Raw genomic sequence first — 24,297 nt, forward strand, 5'->3', positions numbered from 1 at the left:
GTTAAATGTGAATAAGAAAAGTTGTCTTTATAGTAAAGTTTTCAAAATAAGCTAACTAACTCCACTTAGAGTTGAAACGAAGGCTGAAAACTAAAAAAAGAAAAAAAAAATCACAAGATCCAAAAACTCATAATAGCATCAGAAAATCATGTCTAAATTAACTATTTTTAATAGTTATAACTAGAATACATCGTGGTAGAATTAGAAATCATTTTCTTATAAATTAAATTCTTTTAACTTTATAAATAATGCGAGTCTGAGTGAATTTGAAGTATAATTCAATTTTACAAAACTAACTTATAAGATAATGTTTGTACTCACTTATATAGTATGCAATGTCTTTATCTTAAGTCTATGTGAAATCTCCGACACATTTTCCTCACATCGAGACGAGTATATATTATGTGAATTTGATAGCGATCCGAAAGCGGATGACCTGATAAACCCAACAAACTTGTAATATGATAAACTCTGAATGTCTCCTACATCATAACAAGAATTAAACTTTGTCTAACTCAACCTTATACATATCTTAGGCTTTGTTTGGATTGAGAAGTGAAAAGTTGAGGGTGTGGGAGAGTGAGAGAGTGTGAGAAGAAAGTGTGAAAAAAGTGAGTGTGTTTGAATTAGGGTATGTTAGAGTGGATGTCTGAATAAAGTTTATTGAGATAAGTGAGTGATGTGATGGTTGTAAGAGTATTTTAAATTATTTTGAATAGTATAAATTATAAGATTACAAATTTACCCTTATATATATAAAAAGAATAAATAATTATTAATTTTGTGCATATTTTAGTTAATTAAAATAATTTAAAGTTTCATTTATAAATAAAAGAAAAAAATGTAAAATTCAAAGAAATAATTAAATATAATTTTAAATGTAAGTATAATTTTATTATTTTTCATTTTATTAATTTAATTAATTATATGTATATATATATATACACACAAAATTATCATTAATAATAATTTCCATTATTAATATTATTGTATGAGAAAGTAATAGCATCATAATCTTTTCATTTCATTCCACTCTCCTTTCTCTTCAATTATGAGAGGATCCTAAATACCCTCAACTTTCCATTTACTCTCACGCTCAACCTCTTCCTTCTCATAGAAGCAAAACAAGGGTGACACTCATTCATCGTCACCCTCAACCTCCATCACCCCCAAAAGCAAACACATACTTAATATTTCTCTTAATAATTATAATTATATGTAGTGAAACCAATTAGTTTTCATTACATTGTACAAATTAAAAGTTACTAAAAGAAATATTAACACTTATAAATAACTTTAAACCTCTTTGGACATTTTTTCAATGTAACGTAAGGTATTGTAAAAATAATAATTCACTACACCAAAAGTACCTTTTTCATTTATTAATGAGAATAGGAAAACTGGTTAAAGTATTTAGGGGCAATTAATTATATTATATTACAACCAAAATAGTGGGAAATGGGGGTAAAATGTATTTTGTGGTAGGGCAAAACTAAATGTGACATTTTAAATGTTAAAAGGAGGAGTACATATTCATTTTGCTTTAACCTACTCATTCTGCAACCCTTTTCAGCCATTGCATTCTGCACCACCTTTATTTGTTCATCTTGCATTATTATAAATATTAAATTTTCAGTTCTATCCTTTAAAAAATTGTGTAATGTGATACATATCGGAATGCACTCCAAATCCAAAAATACACTCTTGAATGTGTATTTAGATTACATGTTTTGAAATGTTTTTTTTTAAATGTATATTTTAAAATGTATTTTCAAATCTAAAAATATATTTTAAATGTGTATTTAGATGATACATTTTGGATTTTTTTTTTTAAATTCATTTTCAAATATGACTTTGAAATGTATTTTAAGAATGCATATTTCGGAATTGTATTTCTTGATTTGAAAATACACTCAAAATATATCTTTTGGGACAGTCTGTCATTTCACGTCATCATAGGGTGAAGGTTTGAAAACATGGGGTGCGGAATGCAATGTCGGTCTATTTTCAATGTGCTGGGAAACTTGATATCACACATACAATTGACAATTGTTACACTTTGGCAATTTCTTGTTTCTTCCTGTATCCCTACATTTTTCTTTCTATATTCCCACAATATTGGCAAAGATGACATTGTCCCTATTTAAAATTCTCTCACAATTCAAGGATACTATTATACAAAATACAGTCTGATAATTTTACAGAATAGAGAATCCATATTTTATTTTTTGTATTCTGGTAAAATTTTGGATTAACTCTTCTGGTAAAATTTTGGATTGACGTATTTGGTAACCTTACATACTAGTGCTTCTGGTGTTACATGGATGGTAGTGTTAATTCAAAAAACCATGTCACTCCCCAGTTTGGAAAAATCTATGATCCAACCGTGTAAAAAATAAAAAGAAAAAGGAATAAAAGTTAGGGTTTATGCAAAAAATGGGTTAAAAAGAAAACTCATTCAATGTCCATAACAAGCACAAACATATTGAGATTTAAGGGGGAAAAGTTATAGAGTCCTTCACGTCTTTGTTTGCATGTTTCTGGTTCATTATTTCTTGAATCAAGCCAAAAAAATTGTTTCCTGACGAGAGACCGCTGCAGAAGCCACAGGGTATGGTTGGGCTTCAACAAAATTTGATCTTGCAGCATAAGGAGGAAAAACCAGTTGAGGAACTGGTTAGAAAAGAAATAGGAAAATGTGGTAGATTGATGAATAATTGGTATTATAATATATGGGTTGTCTCTTTGATGAATGATCTTTGATGAATGATGAGTAAATAAAATGCAGAACATCCGTAATTAAAAAATCATTATAGATCCACCAATTTGTAATTCAAGTAATTTAAAAATTCATAATTAAAAAAAATCATTCTGGATTGATGAATCCGTAGCACACTTCCAGATTTCAATTTTAAATAAAAGGTGAGGTCAGTTCGGGATTTAAAAATATGGGGTGCAGGAAGAAAAACGTGGGTGCGGGAAGAAGAAGGCTTACACTTTTTGTCTTGCTTAAATTACCACCACTTGAACCTTTATGGTCCAAGAACCATCGTTGAACATCTACATAAACATTTGAACAATGAGTTTCTATAATAGAGTAGTGAGAATAAAATTTGTTTCACATTCTAAAATAAAAAAATAATTACTTTACAAATATTTTCTAAAATAAAATATTATATTATAATAAAATAATAATTTATATAAATATCAAGTGAACCAAACTGGTATGAATTTATCATTATTCCAATAATAAATGTCACTCCTTAAATATAATGTGAGGATAAACTCATAATTGTAACCATTGAAACTCAAGTAACTCTTTTCAAAACAAATATCTTTAACTTCAATTTCAACTCAAAATAAACTTTTTAGACTTTAATTTCAACTCAAAATAAACTTCTTCTGCTACAATTTATTGAAATTCTTCAACTCTACTCAAATTAAATATTTAACTTCAGAAATAAATAAATAAATATTTTAAAAAATTCACACTAAAATAATTACACATTAACCAAATTGAATAACAAACATTCTCAATTATCTATGGACTTTTACTCAAATTAAGTAAAATAAAATATTTTTCCTTACCTTTAAATCAATGTGTTCTTCATGATATGAAAATTCTTTAACTTATTCTAATAAACTACCAAGAAAATATTTTTTATTAAAAGTCTTATTCTAATAAAGTCTTAACTTGTTCAAAGCAAGTCGCAACTGGATTAAAAAATCCATCATATCATTATAGATCTAGAGTAAGACATTAATCTTTTTAACTTGGATCCACATGCAAAATATTAAAATAAAAATTCTATGATAGAAAAAAATAAACCTAAATTTCACTACCTTTTAGATAATGTAATCTAAATAGATCTTTCTCTTCTCTTTATTTCTGTCCAACCCTCATTCTCCCTTTTTTTTTCTTAAACCCTTCTTCTTCTCTCTTCTCTTGCACTGTTTTGTCTCTCTATTATTTAATTTTTCAATTATATTGTATAATTTACTTTATCTTAAAACAAAATTTTGAAATAAAAGAATTTGAATTCAAGTAGTTAAATATCTTATAACTTAAAAATTCTTTAAAATCTTCCAATACGTTATATATACACCAGCACAGTATTTATTGATTAATACAGATCATCATGTGAATCAAACTCTACTTTTGTTTTCTTACAAACTTATATTACAAATTTACATTATGTTCCTCGGATTCTAATCATCTCTCCTACCAACTCGGTGTGGTCTATGATATTCTTATCAACAAAACAAGACACAACTAATCTTAATTTTTGTGAAGAATAATCATCATAAAATGGACTAAAAAAGAAGAACGGGAGAAAAAATTGCACTTAACAGTGCTAAAAATGTACTCAATGACTCCCCCGTAGAAAACTTATGATAATGCCGTTGAATTCTTCTGGCTTTTCCATCTGAGGCACATGGGCTGCATCCTTTATCAATTCTAATTTCACATCTTTAGCTATCACCCTGCAACACGTTAATCACAGCACACATCAGTTTCTCTTCCATGGAACGTCTGTGAAAAAACAAAAGCATATACAGTTACAGAGATTTAACATACTCTCTCAGTTCATGGGCCAATTGCACCGGAAATATCCGGTCTTGTTCCCCCCACAACAACAGAACTTCCTGAACATCATATTTCCATCATCAATCACCCACACTATAACAATTCATTCTGTGTGTAGAAACTGAAAAACGATAATGAAAGAGCTAACGGAATGAAAACGAAAAGTGTGGTTGCCTGTTGAAGAGGTGAAACGTTGGAAGTTTCTTCCCTGCCGACAGTGATTCCTTTTAGAATCTCCAGTTTTTTCTCCTTGTTATCTCCGTACAGTTCCTAGAAAGAATAAAAGGAAAATGAAGGAAGGAAAGGTGTAGAAAGATGAGAATGAAGAGAGAGAGAGATACATGGATGAAGGCATTGAGGACAAAATCAGGGACGATATGGGGAGGCTTGTAGATGGAGAGGGACATCAACTTGCGGAGGTGGTGGGGGGAAGAAGGCAACATGAGGTCTTCTATGCTGTCCAATTGAGAAGTTCGGACGATGGCTTGGTTGCTACTCGCCGTCATGTTAACGCCGGAGCTGGCAATCACGACTTTCATGACCCTCCCTTCCCCCAACATCTTGGCCAGATTGTAAGCCACCAAGCCGCCGTAGCTGGTGCCGACCACGTGCAACTTCACCACCTCCAACTTATCTAGAAGCTTCCCAACCGACTTGGCCTGAAAGACCTCGCTCCTCTCGGTGGAAGTGGTGCTGGAGCCTCCGAAGAAGATGAGGTCGGGAATGTAAACGTTGAAGTGTGGGGCGAGGGAGCGGACTTGTCTGCGCCACTGCCAGGTGGCGACGGGGCCGAAGCCGTGGATGAGAACGAGAGAGGGCTTGTGGGGCGTCCTGTTTCTTGGGCCCCAAAAGTGCATGGTGGTCTGATCGTCGAGGGCGAGGGCCTGCGACCAGAGACCAGCCCCCGTGAAGCAGCGTCGGATGTACCTGCTGTACATCCAGACGAAGTTGAATGACGAAGGCATGTTGATGAATTTGGTTGCTCCCTCCCTCGTGGGAGATGCAAGCTTCGTTCCCATTTATATTGCTTCTGCAATGGCTCCCCTTCATCTTAGGACATTCTTCTCTTCTTAACCTCTCATATAACTTAGTTTTTCTTCGTTTTATTTTATTATTCATTTTATTCTCATTTTTTCTTTCATATTTATTGTTGAAAAACCTAACCTCTCATATAACTTAGTTTTTCTTCGTTTTATTTTATTATTCATTTTATTCTCATTTTTTCTTTCATATTTATTGTTGAAAAACTTAAACTTATATAAGTAATTGAATTAGACTTAAAATCTATTTTTTAAAAGTAACTAATTAACTAATGTTTATTACCTTATCATATTACCTTTCGAATCATTCTCGCATGAGGAGTTTGTTCGATCAGGAGTTTGTTTGATCAGAGATTGTATATAATATTAACTCATGAACCCACTTTTTTAAGAGTTGCATGAATTAATATAAAACCGCAAACTTTCATTTAGTTTCTTTGTGAAGGGTAATTATTCACCCTAAATTAAGATGAATGTGGGCGTAATTATTGCTTTTCCTACATGAAAAGTGAGATAAGATGAAAAGTAATACAGTGTTGATTTCGTTAACTTTTTTGCTTCGGCAGTATAATATAAAAGGAGTCCGGTTTTGAATTTTTTATTTTATTTTTTCTTTTAGTTCCATGCATGACACATTATCTTAATAATAGTTTTTCTAACTTAAAAAATTGTTTGTTATTAACCCTCTTTATTAATATCAACTTTTAATTATTGAAAGAAAAAAAATATCAAAATAGAATATGGACATACCATAATAAGTCAAATTAAATTAACAAATTGCAATTTAAATTGAGTTGTGCAACTTTTTTCTATGTGAAAATAATAAATTTTGAAAGTGAAAAGGACTTTCTCTTCTTTTAAAAAAACTAAAATATCTGAAATACGAATTAGTCATATTTTTTTCTCTAGTTTTATTGTAATTTTTTAATAATTATTTTTATAATATATGATTATTTTTACTTGAGATATCTAATAGATAATAATATCTAATGTGAAGCTTTATAAAAAAAATAACTCATATTTTTTCACAATTAAAATTTTGAAATTTCGTGAAGGGAAACATAATCCCAAACACGTCACTTTATGCTAAAAAGTCAATCAACCATTGGTAAAATTTCTAATATATATAACTCCTCTTAAGAAAAGCATGTTTATGTTATGAAATAAATAAAAATTATTATTATTATTATTATTTTAGTTTTCTCATGAGTACGATACTTTTTTATTCCTTTTTTTTATAAATACTATTTTCTTAATTTTAATTGTAGATATCATTATAAAGTTTGCAATCTGCTAACATCTACAAATATTAACACAAAACAAAAAGAAAGAAAAATTAAGTAAAACCAGACAACATATATAACTCAAGAGTTTATTTCGACCATGGAAGCTTTTTCTCCCAACGCCTAAATTTATGATTCATTAACACGAATGACTGTTTAGTGGACGCATTTACTAAGACTGTAGTCAAGCCATGAAGTGAATAAATAAATGCATAACACTCAGAGTAGTATGAGTTTGTACAAATATTAATTTTTGGTTAAGACAAATGTATTAAAATATTAGCCACTTAAAAGTTGTCTCAATGATTTTTTAAAGAAATTATTTTAAAAATCAATCAATTTATCATGCGTAATAATAATAATTTATGACTAGATGACACAGCATGAAAAAATTAACGCTTTCAATGAATTTTAGTTAATAATACAAACACAGTGTTAAAAATAAAACTTAATACTAGTTTATATATTTTAATTAAATAGTAGGTCTAATAGGACTGAAAAACATAGCGTTGTAATTAATTATTAAAATTGATGCAGACAAAGCATGGGTTTAACGTATTTTACAACGCTGATGAAAAAATTACTCAAGAATGGCCTCCCAAAAAATTAAGGAGAATATTGTTGAATTCTCTTGGCTTCTCCATTTGAGGCACATGGGATGCCTCCTTAATCAATTCCAATCGAGCCTTCTTACTGATTATCCTGCAATATATTAATTAAAAGAACACACTTCAGAGAGAGTAAATTTACTATTTGACAGTCCTCACCATTTTAACAATTTACTATTTTTTAACAATTCACTATTTAACACACATATACGACACAGACACACGTACAAATATGTTTTTCAAAATTGATTTAAAAAGATTTGTTTCTTATTTTTATAATTATAATAAAAATTTATACCATAAGTTTGAGTAATAAAATTTTCAGAAATTCAATAAATATTTTTTTTAATTGAACACTTTATGGATACGTGTCCTATAAATGTCATACAAGTGTTGGTGTCCAATATGAGTATCCGACACCAGTTCATCATTCAAGAGAAGTGTCTACTTTAATATTTGATTTACTATGAATGAAAATTAAAAAGCATCTAATAGATGTGAGTTGAATTTGGATCATGGAAGAAGAAGAAGAAGAAAAAAATGAAGTAAAAGAAGCAAAGAATTGATACTCTTTCAGTTCGCGGGCCATTTGCACGGGAAATATTTGGTCTTGTTCCCCCCAGACAATGAGAACCTCCTGAGTGTGAGTAATATAAATGAGTGACGGTAACAATCGAATATATTGGGGAAGGTGTGTGAGTGTGAACTCTAGCAATATCAATATACACCATGCTTACTTGTTCAAGAGGTGAAAGTGATGAAGTTTCATCCTTTCCGATGGTTACCCCTCTCAGAAGCTCCTTTTTTTCCTTCCGATTCACGCTGTATAGTTTCTACAAGACGTAAAAATAATTTTAAAATTATTGTAATTAATCAACATAAGAATTGAATTGAGATGTACTGTGATCGATCAGTGATGTTGGTTTTAAAGCATATAAGTGATTGGTTTTAAAGCATAACAAAAATATGGATAGAGAAGAAAGTTAATATTAATTTTACCTTTTCTAATTTTTAACTGTAGTATAGTGTTTATTTTTATTTTTTTTAATCTTTATTAACTTTTATTTTCCATTACATCCCTATTTAATTAGATTAGAATGAATGTATTACTTATATATTTAGACCTTTTACTTTTGATATAAATAAGAAAAATAAAATTGAATAAATATTTCTGCTCTTGTATTTTTTTTTCTTTTTTTTTTATCTCTATTCTATTTCATTATATGGTATTTTTGGTCCCCATTCTTGTAGAAAACTTCTTCCCGCTCCTTCTTTGTAGCTTTTTTTTTTCTGAGTTAATTCCTTTATAAATTTTTGTAACTCCCACCTCGCTAATTCCACACTATGCGGGTACCGTCATTGATTTCTTGGATCAGACTGTTATGATTAATTGGATTGGCCCATGACTTTACAGTATCAAAATCATTTTGAGTCTATCATATAATGTTTGTTGAACTTATCATGTCACTCCATAAATATATCAATCTCACATTGATTAAAAATTAAAACATTTCATTATTGTATATAAATGAGTGCAAATATGAAATCATAAACTGATTTTATGAAATTAAATTAAATTTAAAATCTTTCTCAATGTTTCATAATAAGTGGAAGAAATTGGCAGAAAGAAAGAAGAGAGAGAAGGTACGTGTAAGAAGTCGTTGAGTAGAAAATGGGGGAGGAATTGCGGAGAGTTGTAGATGGAGAGCGACATCAATTTTCGCAGTTGTTGCGGTGTGGCAGGTAACAAGAGGTCCTCAATTTTGTCCAATTCAGCCCTCTGCACCAGCGCCACATTGTTGCTCCTTTTCATGTTAACACCGGAGCTAGCAATCACCACTTTCTCAACCCTCTCTTCCCCCAACATCTTCGCCAAATTGTAAGCCACCATGCCTCCATAGCTCGTTCCCACCACCTGGAACTTCTCCACCTTCAATTTATCTAGAAGCTTCCCCACCGACGCTGCCTGAAACGTTTCGCTCCTTTCGCTCGATTTGCTGCTCGACCCTCCGAAGAATATTAGGTCCGGAACGTACACGTTGAAGTGAGGGGCTAAGAATTGGACCTGTTGGCGCCACTGCCATATGGCCGCAGGCCCAAATCCGTGGATCAGAACCACGGAAGGCTTTTGGGCCTTCCGATTGGTGGGGGCCCAAAAATGAACCGTGGTTTCGTGATCGACGTCCACCGTGTACGATGAGAGGCCGGCGCCCGTGAAGCAGCGTCGGAGGTAGAGGCCGAAGGCGGAGACGGGGCTTAGAAATGAGGGAAGCATCTTTAACACAACTGGTACCTTGTGGTTGGATATTACAAATAAAACTTAGTATTTATTTATTTATTTATTTATTAATGGGATCACGCAGAGTGAGAATGTGCTGTGCTTTTTCCTTTTATATTTTTCTTTTTGCTGGTGGGTGTATGAGTGTGACTCAGCTTATTAATTATGAGACGGTAAAGATAGTTGGGTTCAGAGAAGAAAACAAATGAGTTATGAAGTTATTTTTAACTGTGGAGAAGAAAAGTTGAAAGATGGGACGCGTATATATTCTTGCTCGCATTGACTAAAACAATTTGTTGCCTTTCTTTATTGCAAACTACTTTCTTGATTATATTAAATAATAATATAACAGTATGTTTGATATGCATGTACCATCCTATTCTTCAACTAACTATACTGATACAGAGAAAATCTTCAGTGTGGAATAAATAAAAGATGAATTCTCAACTCATTGATTTCTTTTTTTAATGGAAAGTGAGGGAAGAAAGTAACTCTTTCCGACAAATCTCAAACTTAAATCATTCAATCGGATAAACTTTAAGATGTTACCAAATTTTATCTTTGTAAACTTCATTAATTGATTCCAAAAAAATAAGAATTTCTAGAGAAAACGTTTAAGTCATCAAGAACATAAAAATATAGTGGATAAATGATAAAATATGAGTTGAAAGTACTTTTTGTGTTGTGTGTTATGTGAGTTATTTTCTTTCTTTTATATAGGATAGTGTTATCCATTTTCTTTGTATCTGATTTTATTATTAACTTAATTTAGTAATAAATGATGTTATCTTCTATTTAAGAATGATATACAAGATCTCTTGATTTACGCTGATAAGACATTAATGTCTTTAAATATGAATATTGGTTGGCGATCCCTTTATACACAAAGGTTCCTTCCATGATGCTACAAGCTCTTAATCTCAAGAATAAGTCAATAAAACTAAAAGTCAAGTTTACTTTGATAATCTCTAATCAACCTAGACCCATAATTTTATAGTAAAAAATATTAAATATTATAATTAACTAGATCCATAATTTTATAGTAAAAAAGTATTAAATATTATAATTAATAAGTTGTTGATTAGAAGATGAGTGAATATTTGACAAAAAAAAAAAGTTATTGCATAATCCAGAAACTTCCTCACCAAACACCGAACTTCATAGCTCCTTAAAATGGTGATGCGCGCATTTATTATAAGAGGAAATTTTGTTTTACCCTGAATTTTTTTAAATTACAAACTAGTGCTATTTCTTTTCTACTATTAAATTAATCTCGGTAGTTATTTACAAACATTGTAATGTGTTAATTTTAATTATTTAAAAAACATTAAGTTTATGCTTCTTATATGTCAAATCATTCTATTACATATGAGTGCTATAAGTTTTAGGGATTTATCCAGTATGTTTCAGTGAAGGTTGAAGAAGATGAAAAGGAATAAGAGAAAGAAACGTGAAGAAAAAATTGAAGAGAAAAAGGAATAAAAAGAAGAGGAGTTGATGAAGAGGAAGAATGAGCAGTTTGAAGTCATTTCTATTACTTTAATATACTGGCACTAAAGACTTGCAAACGAGTAAGTTGTCACTTCACGTTTAATTTCCATCAACCCAAAAACTCACAGTTGTAGGTACTGTTTTTTTAATTTGAATGTTTTTTTGGAAAAAAAAAAGCTACACATATATAAGTAGGGGTGATAAAGCGGGATGAAAGTGTGAAGCGAGTACAGTCTTTCAACCTGTTCACCCGTTTCAGTCTGTCCTGCATAACTCGCAGTCCGCAGGGCCAACAGCAGGGTGGGATGGACTGACCTGCTAGCTCGTAAAAAAAAAGTTTTTGTGTTGACTTGGATTGGACTTCACAGTGATAACTTTGACTGAAAAAAAAATATATTAATGTTTTTGAATTAATGTTAATTGTAGTGGTGTTTATGTTTAATGTTTTTGAATTAGTTATTCTTAATGTTTTTGAAATGGAAGAGTATTAATATTTAATTTTTATCTTAATTGAATTATTGATGTTTGACTATGTTTGAAATTAAAGAAAAAAATATTGATGTTTGATAATAGCAAATATATAAATTCAATTTAACAATTTTTCAAAAACAAAAAGATAAAAAAACATTTTCATTGAATTCCTTAAAAAAAAATCAAATGCAAACTAACCATTATGCAGGGCGGTACAAAAAAATCTAGTCCGCGTTCATTATCCAGGATGGAACAAATGCGAGACGGACTGCCTTGCTTTCTCATCTGCTTTTAAGTGCTTTTATGGTATATTTGATAGGATTAATGTCACGTTACTATTAATTACTTTATGACTTTATTTGGATTTGAAGATGAATTCAAAAAAGATGAAAATCGATGAATTTAAGTGAGAAAGTGAAACTGTTTTTGATTATACTGAGGGAAAGTGAAATAAAATGATTTTATTTATAAAAGTTTATGTATTTTTTTGTGAACAAACAATGAAAGTTTTTGTATTATATGTGTAATTTATAAATTGTTCTTTTTAATTAATAAAAATGTTACATTACAAATGTTTCCATGAGAATATAACAATTTTATATAACTTATACGACTTTAAACAAACACAAAGTAAGGCTTGGATATTCACACGGAATGCTTTGAAATTCTCCTATATAGACGTGAAAGGATTGTCCATATAAGATCCACAAGTGATATTTTTGTGTATTTTATTTTAGTTTAATTATTTTATTCAAAACATCTTTATTGTAAATAATTATGTTAAATATCTCAATCCAAAAAAGACTTTCAAATTATGTAATATAAAAGTTAATCAAACATAATTACATAATCTAAAAACTAATCTCATGTATAGAAAAGATTTTTGGATTATATAATTCAGAAACTAATCACAAAAGACTTATGGATTACATAATTAGAAACTAATTACAAAAAACTTTCGAATTACATAATCCAAAATATTAAAAATAAAATATTTTTGAAATACAAAAATTTATGACGATGAAAAAAAAATATGGAAGTGCAGGAGCCACAAAAAGTATAAAAGTGGAGGAAGAATCAGTCGAATTGTACCTGTAGTTTGCATTAATAAATAGATCATAGGAGCCCATATAATTTATAAGGCCTTTACAACCTACACCCCCTCATGGGTACTAAATGACTATTTTACCTTTATCTTCCTCTCTCCGCTTCTCCTCAGTTTTTTCCATCTCAGGATCTAATAACCTCACAGTTTAGTCATGGGAGGGGTTCCTTGAAGGGACATGGTACATCTACAAAGACAATCCAATTCTCAAGTATAGCTAACTACCCTTTTCATCTGGAACTTTGTATCCCTTAATTCTTAACCCACCATTGGAAAAATGATAAATTTCAAATTGCTCTGGTAGAGAGACAGAAACCAATATTGATTTTAGACTGTCATCTCATATTCCTGTTCCAATCATGAAACTTAACTCTTCTCTTACACTTGTTGCCAGAAAACTATGAAACACTCGAATCAGACATGCATCATACGTGTAAAATCAGAGAAAATACCACATAAATATTCTACTATAATAGGTATTCAAAATCAATACATGAAATTTAACATTTATTAGAAATTACATTGCCAATTTTCCATACCGTGAATATATCAACACTATTCTTTTTGTTTTATAAGAAAACTAAGATATTTCTGGTTTGCAAAAGAAAAACATATTGGATACTGACACAATAAATTCTTGTTTTGTTACTCTAAAGTCACATTTTTCAGTGTTTTCTTTTTCATCTGAAGCCATCAAATATCCCACTTAAATTTTATTTTCCAAGGAACTCTGATTGTTCGCACCCTTTTCATAATTTTTGTGTGAAACAATTCTGATGTGCCCTTACTATAATGTGATCAATGTTCAATATCTGAAGTTAACATGTACCAGAACTCTGGCTGCTCACTTGAGTGTTTTTGAAGCTAATATATTTTTCCTACTGAACACAAGTACAAAACTTAACTTCTTCCCTTTTCTTATTTTGGTCAAATTTACGGTCTTTAAGCACTCGGAAAGGGCAATTCAATTGTCAAAGAATGATACAACGATTAGCCTAATAACTTGTGTAGAGTTTTGGCATATTTTCCAAAAGGGATGGAAGTGGTTAATGGTTAGATTGATTGGTTCACCCTTTCTCTTTGACCTTTGTGAAAACTACCTATCCTTTTGTTTTTCTTTTGGTATATTTCCCTTTCGACAATTTTAAAATATCTCAACCCTTTTGAAGTTTTTCCTCGTAGAAAAGAAACTGAGGCCTAGACCAAGTAGCAGATGTATTTGATGGATTTATTAGGATTATATGAATACCAAATTCTTAGTATCCTTGTTCTGGAAGCTGTCCTTGATTATCACATTAAAAATTTCAAAGGAGAGTCTGATTGTCGGGCTGCCATGTTTGAAGTTGACATCTTAACAACAACAGAGAAAAGTGTGACCTACCAGAAACTGGGAAATATATCAATTCAATAAACAAAGAAAACCGTCCAATGTGCACTAAAAGATTCGATAAGATGGAATTGTTGGCTTTGCACCTGGCAAATTATGTCATATTGTTGGACCTTCACAGGAATGTTCATCAACAGCTATACAAAAAGAAGTGTATGATTAAATGGATAAAACGACAAAATAGAGATTGTATACATGTTTGTAAGGGGTTGGGGAAGTGTTGCTGAAGTCAATAGGCAGTCGAGTTTCTTGACATCTAATTAATTGAACATAGGACAACAATTGTAATAACAAATAAAATAAAAACCATTCATGCATGTAGTATAACTCTGCCAAGTGGGAATATGGCATCCCAATTCAGGAAGAGGTCTAGAAGTCAAGGAATCTTTCTAAGGGTTTTTTTTTCTCTATGGGTAGTTAGGACTTGGGAGAATGTATGTGCTATAAACTTCTCACCTTCTTTATTTTTTGAGTATCATCAATTAAGCCATTTTCTATGTTGCCTTTATAATTCCCTAGAATTAAGAGCAAAGAGAGTGGTTTTGTTCATAGTTTTGCACATACATACACTCATATTGGTTTTTCTAAATGAGTTCTAAAAAGATTACATGGAAATCTATTGTGTTGATCTTAAACTGTTACAAGACTCAATGTTCCTTACAGGAATCAGAGAAACAGGTTTTGAAACAAGGTTCTTTCCAAAGATTATGCCTCTCTGATATAAGCATTCCTAGCTCCCCTCAGGCCATTGAAGATCTTTCAATTTCACTGGTTGGCCCAAAGCTTTACACATTCACCCTAGAGGAGCTAAGGGAAGCAACACATAATTTCTCATGGAGTAATCTTCTTGGTGAAGGAGGGTTCGGACCTGTGTACAAAGGTTTTGTTGATAACAAACTTAGACCTGATTTGAAGGCTCAGTCTGTAGCTGTGAAACAACTGAACTTGGATGGCTTCCAAGGTCACAGAGAGTGGTTGGTTAGTTTCTTTTTGTATTTTTGGCCTCAACCCATTCTTATATAGTCATAATCCAATTTAAAAATACCAGTCCAATGAATAAAATCTAGCTAATGAAACATGGTTGAAGAATATCTGATACTAGCTTGGTACATGTTTTCTTTATAGGCGGAGATTATATTTCTTGGACAGCTGAGGCATCCACATCTTGTTAAGTTAATTGGCTACTGTTGTGAGGAGGAGCACAGGCTTCTTGTGTATGAATACATGGCCAGAGGCAGCTTGGAGAATCAACTATTCAGAAGTATGTAATGATGTTTTTCTTTATTCCACCTGTTTTTCTCTTTCTTTTCCCCCATAAAGGAAGGAGTGAAATCCAGTAGACAGTCACTGGGTTATTTTCTGTGTAAGTATTCTGATTGATTAAGTGGTACTATTAAATCGGTCCAATCAAATTTTACCATCAAGATAGCCTGATTACTAAACATTTTGGATAATATGTTTTTTTGTATCATTATTATTATTATTATAATAAAGCACATGTAGTTAATTAAGTTCTACTTTTTTATGAGAATTCGCATGATTATAGGGAATATATATTCAGAAGAATATCACACATGAAAATTTGGAAATAAAGTTCTTGCCAATATCATAAAGTATAAACTAAGCCTAAGTTTTGTTCTAATTCTAGCAGGGTACTCTGCTGCCTTGCCATGGTCAACCAGGATGAAGATTGCATTAGGTGCTGCTAAGGGTCTGGCCTTCCTTCATGAAGCAGATAAACCTGTAATATACAGAGATTTCAAAACTTCAAATATCTTACTAGACTCGGTATGTACAATATCTTTTCTGAAGGATGACAAGATATCTTCTAGTGGCCTACATCATGTTCCTATATGCAACAAAGAAGTTTTTACAGTATACATGATTCTTTATTTTATCTTTACAAAATCCAGGATTACACAGCTAAATTATCTGATCTTGGGTTAGCAAAAGATGGTCCTGAAGGGGAAGACACACATCTAACCACAACATGCATAATGGGAACCCGAGGCTATGCTGCTCCTGAGTACATTATGTCAGGTGTAGATAAGATTAACTTTGTGTTTTGTGGTCACTTGATTAATCTCTAAGGTTCAAAGATCTTTCGAACTCAATGATTTTTGTATTGCTTTTCAAGATCACATGATTAATTCATCATTGCCTGACCCCAGGTCACCTTTCCACCAAGAGTGATGTCTATAGCTATGGAGTGGTTTTGTTGGAATTGCTTACAGGAAGAAGAGTAGTGGATAAGTGCCGACCCAACAGAGAACGAAGCCTTGTGGAATGGGCAAGGCCTCTTTTGAGGGACCAAAGAAAGCTGCACCATATAATAGACTCTAGATTGGAAGGGCAGTTTCCTACGAAAGGGGCTTTGAAGGTTGCTGCATTGACCTATAAATGTTTGAGCCACCACCCCTATCCAAGGCCAACTATGGGTGATGTGGTTAAGATATTAGAGTCTGTTCAGGATTTTGACGATGTAATCAGAGGACCATTTGTGTATGTAGCGGTGAGTGAAAGTAGCCAATGAGATGCTACTGTCAAAGGGCATGAAGGAGTCCTTTTTCTGTGGTAACAACAACTCATCAGCAACGTAGATAAAATATAGCAGATAGCAAAACAAATGAAGGAACAGTTAATGACAATCTTGTTTTTGCCATTTTTACTTGTTAAGGCATGGCCTACAAAGAAACTAAGTGTAAGTAATTAAGTAGTAGCGTCTGATTTTTGTCAGAAATAGAGAGCTTTAACGTAACAAACAAGTGTATGTTGTTTGTTTGAGGTGAAATGAAATGTGAATAATACACAAAGTTATCAGAAACGCTGACACTGATGCTCAAGATTTGAATGGATGCAACAAGTATTTAATGGGGGCGTCTATGTATTTGTTCAGGCATTACTACTGTTTGTTGCACAATGTTATGACAAAAAAAGATGTCTCTGAAGAGAAAAAACACAATAATATAAAAGAAGTATTGTTTTTAAATTAAAGAAATGCTCAACGTTGAACCTTCCCTTTTATCAAACACGCAATGGAATGGAGCAAACATGCGAGCAGATCAAAAGATGGATGACACATTGACAGTTGTTTAGTCGACACCTTCATACATATCTGTTGACGCGTTAAGAATGAAAAACAGATTTTGTTTAGATCCAATTGTTTTCAAAATCTTTGTCAACTAATTTTGTAACGTGGTCTTTTCTAATTCTCATAGTATCTTTCTTTTAGCAAGGACTGAACGCCATCCAGATTGTGTCTGGAAGATGTTGCCGTGTAGGGTTTCAACCAGTGTTTTACGCTGACACTGGAAGTTCTTGGCCCACCAGAAGATATTCAAACCAAGGTGTTTTAGCTTGTGCTTTAGTGTTGTTATTTGTAAGGGATATGATCTCTGAATCCATAAACAAAACAGCCACCTAAAGTTAAGGCTACTGCAATAGCCACATATCCACTTATGCAAACGAATCTTCTGCCTATTTTTAAGCTTTTACCAACAGAAGAAAGGAACCTGACAAAAACTATTCGGAATTAAGTAACCCATTTTTCAACCTTGTCCATCTAATTCTTTTCCTTTCAGTTTCAACACTACCAAAAATTACATAATCACAACAAAAACTCAAGAAATCAATTTTCTCACGAACTGCCACAAAATAAATTAAACTTTAGAATCAATCAAGGGTTCCCACTTCCCATTGTACCATATTGATTATCACAATTACAATTAATTACATTTCCATACACGAAATTACACATCCCATAAGCAATTGGGCTAAATTAAAAGAGAGAATAATAAACAACAAGTACGATTTTCAGCAGAGGAAATTGGAATTAAGCACAGGCGCAAGAAGTGTCAATGATAAGGGAATCTTCGCCCTCGTTCCTGAAGAAGAAGTAACCAACAGCGAGACCCACGACGATGGCCAGGAAGACCCCTCCATTGAAGGACATAACCGACAACATCAACAAATACCCGATCGCGGAGCTCAGCCCAAAGAGAAACGCTCCAGCGACCTTCACGCCCAACTTGGCGCCGTTTCCGGTGAGCTTCCGCCGCAAGAGAGGGGTCTCGATCTCCGCCGGAAAGGACTTTCCGGCACCGATGAGCTTGAGGCGAATACGGCGATTCTCAATAAACTGGTAGAAAGCGGAAACAACGAGGCATGCAAGGAGGGTGAGGAGATAGTCGGTCCAATCGACGGTCTTCCATGAATCGATCAGGAGATTGACCTTCCGGCTCCAGTAAAAGGTCATGTGCATCATCTTCGCCGGTCAACTTTGTATTTCAAGGGTTTGTAAAAAACGATATGTATGAACAACAAGAACAACAACAATTATTCACGCAATGCAAAGCAGCTACTTGCCTTTTACCCTTTCTTCTTTGCAAAGATATTGTGACAACTCTTCCCATTCCCAAAATACCCTCAATAGCTGTCTTGTTTTTTCTTATCATCTTTACCTACCTGTCAAAATGTTTTCTTCAATCCTAGGTAGTTTTTTTTTTTATTTTCTCTTTTTTTTAAAAAAAATTACAATTTCAGTTTAAATTTATTTTTATTTAAAATAATTATTTATAAAACACTTCAAGAATATGTAGTCTAACAATCAATTGAAACAATATATATTTATAAATAAAAAAACTCAGAATGAATGTATTTAACATAAATATGTATACTAAATTTAATATTTATGATTTTATTAATTAAGTTCCTTATACAATCATCTCAAGGTTGACAAATTTCACTAGACATAAATATATTTAACATAAATATGTATAATAATTAATTTTTATGATTTATGAATATTAATTAATTAAGTTCCTTATACTATGGTTGACAATTTTCACTTGACTAGCCGTTGTGTTCCGTGTTCCATGTTCCAAGGTTATTTCTGGAATTTCAAATTAACTAATTGGTAGTAAATAAATAAAATAAAACAAACTTGTACTTCTTATAAAAACTAGTTAATGGAATTTCAAATGAAGCAAATGGTAGTACAGTTGGTGAATCAAACAACTCAGATTTGAGAATCTGGCAAACAATTTGTATTGGAAAAGTTTTGATTGACACTCAAACACTCAATAACATATCTTGACATTCAATTATAATAACATAATAATATTTTTAATTAAAAAATATTTAATTAAAATAATATTTAATTAATATGTAAAGTGAGTGTATTTTACTGTGTATAGTGTCAAATGTCAGAGTATCACCACTCATTTGTATTGTATTAAAAGATTTACGCAGAAGAAAAAACACAAGAGTTTAAAATATCCTATTTTCTTATGTTTACCCTTAAAGATTAAAGGAATTTTAGTGGAGATGAAAAATAATTTAATTTTTGGAGCACAATAATAAAATTATTTTAGAGATTTCATTTATCATTTCCTACCTTTTATTAGTACTCTTAGTACAATGGTATCTTATTTTAAATGATAACAAAAACTATCTTGTTTTGAAAGTTTATTATGACAGCTTATTTAGAAGTTTGATTTGTAATACATCCTTCAGTTAAATTGCAGATTTTATTCTTTATGCAAGTAAAATGTTTAATATTTTAAAAGATTAAAATGTTTTTATTTCCAAGTAAAATGTATTGTTAGTTCTCTAACTCGATTAATAACTCTAAATTAATTTTGATTAATTTACCATGATTTATTGTTGAATTAGAAAACTTATTTAATCAAATGAATAATTTAAGTGAAATATTATTATTTTTTTGTTAGTATCCAAAATAAAAATGATATGATATGCACAATTTTGTTAATCAATAAATATTATTTGTTAATTTGGTAGTTTACAGTGTAAAGAATTCAAAATCATCACCTATTCTCCTCTTTTCATTTTTATTCATACACACCTAATATTTAACTTACAAAAATAGTATTGTTGTAATTTATTTTGTTTTACACATATGTTTACATTATTTAAGGAAAAAAATCTTAAAATGTATACAATTTTAAAAAATCATTATTATTAGAATAATTTTTAAATCATAATTTTTTTTTCTTAATGAATTACATCATTAGTTGGTGCACATATCCTCTAGCAAAGCAAACCATTACTCTGCAGCAGAAGAATAACAAAACAAAACAAATGGGTTTGCCAATGCCAAAAACACTACAAAAGATATATTTGGAATCATCCCACTCAATTTCTGAATTCTACCTTGTGCACAAACAGGAACAGAAGAAGGGTACCTAGCAGAATAGAGATAAGATTGCACGGTTTTAACGTTTGATTATCCTTGTCAGCAATTTCTAGCACTTTCCAACTTGTACAACTAGTGGGCCTAAGAAGTAAATGTTCTTTCTGAAAACTCATTGTGCACAAGGACCCCATATTCCATTCCCTAATAATAATAAAAAAAACTGCATTTCTCATTTCCATGGAATAAACCATACCAGCAAAGCTCACCTGAGTCCCTGACACTCAAGATATTTCTCATGCCTCACCAAATCTAGCAAGTAGAAATGTGACATTGATTTGGGAACAGAAGTTATAAAAAACATTACATTATTTTTGTTCGTCTGATGAATCTTTTGCATTTAGTAAAACATTGATCTGTTGTCACAGAACAGCCACTAAAGAATTGTATATTCTAACTGACATCTTTAAATGGTTGATACTCAAGAGATTAGAATAGTTGTAAGATGATGCATACATAACTGTTTTGAAACTAAAGCTAAAAATGGTAGCTTGCTGCTATCGGCTTTTGTCAATCTGACCTTCAGAGCACACGAAAAAACATTACAAAAGTTGCATAAACATTTAATAAAAGTGAAAAGGAGAAACCCCAGTCATTGTCCACACTCATTGTGCAACATGTTTAAACATTAAAAAAATGTCATACTTGGTCTAGGTTGGGTCAAGTATAGACACAAACAAAGAAGGGGAATTCATGGCATTTAGACTGAAGTCAAGGAAGGAGGAAGACCCCTGCCAAATCATCCATTCAGTCCAAAATGTCACAAAACAGAAACAAAACAAGCCAATTATTCAACCTAAGCAACAAGGGGAGAGAGAAGTACAAATTAAACATCACTAAATTAACCGAAATAAATAAACTTTGCCCCTGCATGCACCAAGTGATCAGTTACTACTCAGTGGTAATTATCTCTTGCGATTCTCCCTTGGAGGATCCGGGTGAAAAACATGTGCGGGAACTAGCTAGTGGCGAAAAGGTCAAAGAATCCTTTCTGGGAGAATCCAAAGATCGAAAAAGAAGGTGTTTCATTGCGTGAATCAGGTCGTGGGTGGGTTTGTTGGGAGGACTAGAAGCGAAAGATCTGAACTTCATGTGGCGCTTCAGTGCTTCATCCGTGCTAACATCAACATCTTTCAACTTCAAACCCTCTTCTTTCACTGCCTCAGTACACAGCCCACAAATCCAACGACCCTGATACCTCTCCTTCACACCGTTAATGTAACGCGCTGTGCACTCCTCCGTCAGCCCGCAGCAGTAGCACGTCACTGACCACACCTCAGCCTCCGGCACCGGCACCGTCGTCCCTGTCTTCTCCATCACAGCCATCACCCTGAGCCACATCAATTCAAAAAAGAACACAATAAAAGTTAACACCATGAAATGTTTGAACTTTGAGCGGAAGATTTATTACTAATGGTAATAATTTAGGAGACAAAAAACCATACAAATTAGGGTGTTCAGGTTACAGTTTGAAATGGTTGGATTTTGAAAAACAAAATGATGTTTTAGATTTAAGAGGCAGTGCATTACCCTGTTGTGAACAATGCAAGCAAATGGGGGCAGAATGGAAATCACAGATAAATTGAAATGATAATAGTGTTGTAAGTTGTATATATTTGAATGAGGATTTATCGCTCCTTCTCCCACTGAATTTCCCCACCTAAGAGCACGACCCCGAATGATGTATGGTGCATCTCAGAGCCTTAGTTGGCTCCACTGGCGATTCTAGGAATCCAATTCAGTGAAAGAAAATGCACCCCTTTTGCTCTTTCATCTAGATCTGTGTTTCTGTTTGTTGTGTTGTCTTTACCTTCACTTTCAGAAGTGCAGAGACAGAGACGATGGATAGATGAATTGAATGGTGATAAGCACTACTATCTATCTATGCGTTTTTGTTCTTAGCTTTTGCGTTTATTTATTAGTACTAATTTCTTATGGGTTGCATAGTTTTAACCCAAATCTCAAACCAGTATATTTCTACTCCCAATCATTGGCAACTTCGTGGCAGTGACACAGTAATTTTTGACGAGTTTCGGAGTTGTCCCAGGTAAAATTTTTTTTTTTCACGGTGGTGTTTCTTCAGGGGAAGATAAGATATTTGTGCATTCTTGATGGTGGCCTTGATAAAAAAAAACTGAGTGACACGTGGAGTCATGGGATTGGGTAGCGATGAAGGTTTTGGTGTGGGGTGCCTTGGGACAATAAATGTAGGGTTCTTGGGAGTTGAGAGCTAAGGTGGGAGTGAGAGATTCTTGACATTGCCAGCTGTGACGACAACTACCTCTCTCGGCTACATTGAAAACGTGAAATCCACGAATAATTCTTAAAAAAACTCTGCTTTATTTTTCTCGGATTAGGATCCCTCTCATCCCAAAAAGAACTGCAGGACATTTGAGAGATTTTATAGAAAGGTATATCTTTTTAACCGCATTTAGTATTACTTTTTTATAATTTTATTCTTTAAGAATAAAAACATATATATATATATATAGATTTTTTTTATTTTTTTTTTGTTAATGTTTAGCATATATGTATTCTTATAAATTTGTGAAAAAACTCTTTTATAATTTTTAGCTTGTGTCTTTGACATACAGATTAGCAAGATCTTTAAGGAAATTATAAAAGATCTTATTATTTGGTTTCTTTATGACATTTATTGGTTAAAACAAAAATGTTGAATTAAAAATTATATAAGAATGGTTGCATTTATTTTGTATTTTAATGATTTTTTTTATTATTAATTAAATCCTTGAAACACCTGTTAACATTTATCACATATAAATCAATGTATGCATGCAGATCAATTGAAGACTGGGAGAGATCCAATTTAGTCCATTATGAACTGAATGCTTTTGAAATAGGATTCAACCACCATATATTTTTTTAAATACTATATGAGTTTATTCAAATTAATTGAATTGTGTTGATTAGGTTTAATGTGAAACCGGTCACATTTTTCTTTTTTTTCTTTCTTCTTGTTAATTTTTATTTCTAATTTTCTCATCATTTTTTAAAAATTATAATTTCATTCTACACATTTAAAAAAAATAGATTCTACCATAAATGTTATGTAGTTTAAATGTTGTGAAGCATTAGTACCTAATTCAAATTTAATTTGAAATAAATATTATTTTACTTTTAAAAATAATTTAATTTTTTCTGGTAATGGTTGAACATTTTGTTAATTTAAAAGTATTTTTATTAAACTAGTTTAAGGCATAGCTAAAGTTTTCTATTAGGATTATGAGACTTTAATCTCACATGTGTGTTATAACTATTTATTTTTATTTTAAAAAATAGAATAAATGAGACTAATAGAAGTATTCAAACTCATTATGAAAAGTCTTAATATATAATATATTTAAAATAATTTTAATCTTCAAGTTTTTCAACAATATTGAACCTATAACAAAATCTCCTATAATGTAACTAGAGTTTATTCTCATGTGCATTGTGCAAATCTTAACTATCTTCCAAAACACTCAACCATCAACTTTGGTTTAAACTCCAAATAAGATAAAATCTTTTCTCAATGTTCTAAAACATGGTAACTAAAAAACTATTATTGAAAGAGTTCGTTGTTTTTTCTATGCATGTTACATATGCATTAAAAGCCCTTTTTTCCAGAGAGAAAAAAAAAAAGAGATTATAAACAGATATATGTATTTGTATTTTAATTCCTATTTGGATTCTTTTATAACATATCCTTATCATGATTGTTTAAGTCATCTCCCAACTATCTTTGTAATATAAAAACACTAAAAATATGTTGTTTACATAGTATTTTTTTATTAAAAATGACATTACTTCTTAAATTTTAAATATTATAAACTAT

General features: G+C 31.6%; 5 protein-coding genes across 11 annotated transcripts; 1 reads left to right on the plus strand and 4 right to left on the minus strand.

Moving 5' to 3' along the window:
- Window positions 1-4,146: 4,146 nt before the first annotated feature.
- On the minus strand, window positions 4,147-5,654 carry LOC137820342 (uncharacterized). The gene is made up of 4 exons (XM_068624378.2): window positions 4,930-5,654; window positions 4,763-4,858; window positions 4,580-4,647; window positions 4,147-4,485 (listed from the first exon to the last, which is right to left on the minus strand). Exons 1-4 carry the CDS (start codon window positions 5,605-5,607, stop codon window positions 4,368-4,370), a joined length of 960 nt encoding a protein of 319 aa, XP_068480479.1. The 5' UTR covers window positions 5,608-5,654; the 3' UTR covers window positions 4,147-4,367.
- Window positions 5,655-7,402: 1,748 nt separating this feature from the next.
- LOC137820343 (uncharacterized) lies at window positions 7,403-9,875 on the minus strand. Its single transcript, XM_068624379.2, has 4 exons — window positions 9,168-9,875; window positions 8,257-8,352; window positions 8,089-8,156; window positions 7,403-7,613 (listed from the first exon to the last, which is right to left on the minus strand). Exons 1-4 carry the CDS (start codon window positions 9,792-9,794, stop codon window positions 7,496-7,498), a joined length of 909 nt encoding a protein of 302 aa, XP_068480480.1. The 5' UTR covers window positions 9,795-9,875; the 3' UTR covers window positions 7,403-7,495.
- A 4,467-nt stretch (window positions 9,876-14,342) lies between these two features.
- On the plus strand, window positions 14,343-17,130 carry LOC137820340 (EPD1-interacting receptor-like cytoplasmic serine/threonine-protein kinase). 6 transcript variants are annotated; one of them, XM_068624377.2, is made up of 5 exons: window positions 14,343-15,229; window positions 15,377-15,512; window positions 15,903-16,039; window positions 16,165-16,291; window positions 16,423-17,130. In XM_068624377.2, exons 1-5 carry the CDS (start codon window positions 14,840-14,842, stop codon window positions 16,782-16,784), a joined length of 1,152 nt encoding a protein of 383 aa, XP_068480478.1. In that variant the 5' UTR covers window positions 14,343-14,839; the 3' UTR covers window positions 16,785-17,130. The 6 variants fall into 6 exon arrangements, with proteins under 6 accessions (XP_068480478.1, XP_068480477.1, XP_090151384.1 ...); XM_068624376.2 differs by having other exon boundaries at window positions 14,719-15,229; window positions 15,900-16,039; XM_090295258.1 differs by having other exon boundaries at window positions 14,719-15,229; window positions 16,165-16,342.
- Window positions 17,131-17,883: 753 nt separating this feature from the next.
- Window positions 17,884-18,599, minus strand: COPT5 (copper transporter 5). Its single transcript, XM_068627134.2, has one exon. The coding sequence runs from the start codon at window positions 18,513-18,515 to the stop codon at window positions 18,084-18,086; it is 432 nt and encodes a 143-aa protein (XP_068483235.1). The 5' UTR covers window positions 18,516-18,599; the 3' UTR covers window positions 17,884-18,083.
- A 2,405-nt stretch (window positions 18,600-21,004) lies between these two features.
- Window positions 21,005-22,397, minus strand: LOC137821895 (uncharacterized). 2 transcript variants are annotated; one of them, XM_090295939.1, is made up of 2 exons: window positions 22,273-22,397; window positions 21,005-21,792 (listed from the first exon to the last, which is right to left on the minus strand). In XM_090295939.1, the coding sequence occupies exon 2, from the start codon at window positions 21,786-21,788 to the stop codon at window positions 21,354-21,356; it is 435 nt and encodes a 144-aa protein (XP_090152065.1). In that variant the 5' UTR covers window positions 21,789-21,792; window positions 22,273-22,397; the 3' UTR covers window positions 21,005-21,353. The 2 variants fall into 2 exon arrangements, with proteins under 2 accessions (XP_090152065.1, XP_090152064.1); XM_090295938.1 differs by having other exon boundaries at window positions 21,993-22,359.
- Between the last annotated feature and the right edge of the window lie 1,900 nt (window positions 22,398-24,297).

This window comes from Phaseolus vulgaris, chromosome 9 (assembly GCF_051622355.1).
Source record: "Phaseolus vulgaris cultivar YP4 chromosome 9, ASM5162235v1, whole genome shotgun sequence".
Lineage (NCBI taxonomy): Eukaryota > Viridiplantae > Streptophyta > Magnoliopsida > Fabales > Fabaceae > Phaseolus > Phaseolus vulgaris.

Coding starts and splice junctions, on each gene's coding strand:
- LOC137820342 (XM_068624378.2), bottom strand. CDS start 5,607: ATGGGAACGAAGCTTGCATCTCCCACGAGGGAGGGAGCAACCAAATTC. Junction 4,859..4,929: donor TCCTCAATGCCTTCATCCAT/GTATCTCTCTCT, acceptor TATTCTTTCTAG/GAACTGTACGGAGATAACAA. Junction 4,648..4,762: donor ACGTTTCACCTCTTCAACAG/GCAACCACACTT, acceptor TATGATGTTCAG/GAAGTTCTGTTGTTGTGGGG.
- LOC137820343 (XM_068624379.2), bottom strand. CDS start 9,794: ATGCTTCCCTCATTTCTAAGCCCCGTCTCCGCCTTCGGCCTCTACCTC. Junction 8,353..9,167: donor TACTCAACGACTTCTTACAC/GTACCTTCTCTC, acceptor TACGTCTTGTAG/AAACTATACAGCGTGAATCG. Junction 7,614..8,088: donor ATGGCCCGCGAACTGAAAGA/GTATCAATTCTT, acceptor AATATATTGCAG/GATAATCAGTAAGAAGGCTC.
- LOC137820340 (XM_068624376.2), top strand. CDS start 14,840: ATGAGTTCTAAAAAGATTACATGGAAATCTATTGTGTTGATCTTAAAC. Junction 15,513..15,899: donor GGAGAATCAACTATTCAGAA/GTATGTAATGAT, acceptor TTCTAATTCTAG/CAGGGTACTCTGCTGCCTTG. Junction 16,040..16,164: donor CAAATATCTTACTAGACTCG/GTATGTACAATA, acceptor TACAAAATCCAG/GATTACACAGCTAAATTATC.
- COPT5 (XM_068627134.2), bottom strand. CDS start 18,515: ATGATGCACATGACCTTTTACTGGAGCCGGAAGGTCAATCTCCTGATC.
- LOC137821895 (XM_090295939.1), bottom strand. CDS start 21,788: ATGGCTGTGATGGAGAAGACAGGGACGACGGTGCCGGTGCCGGAGGCT.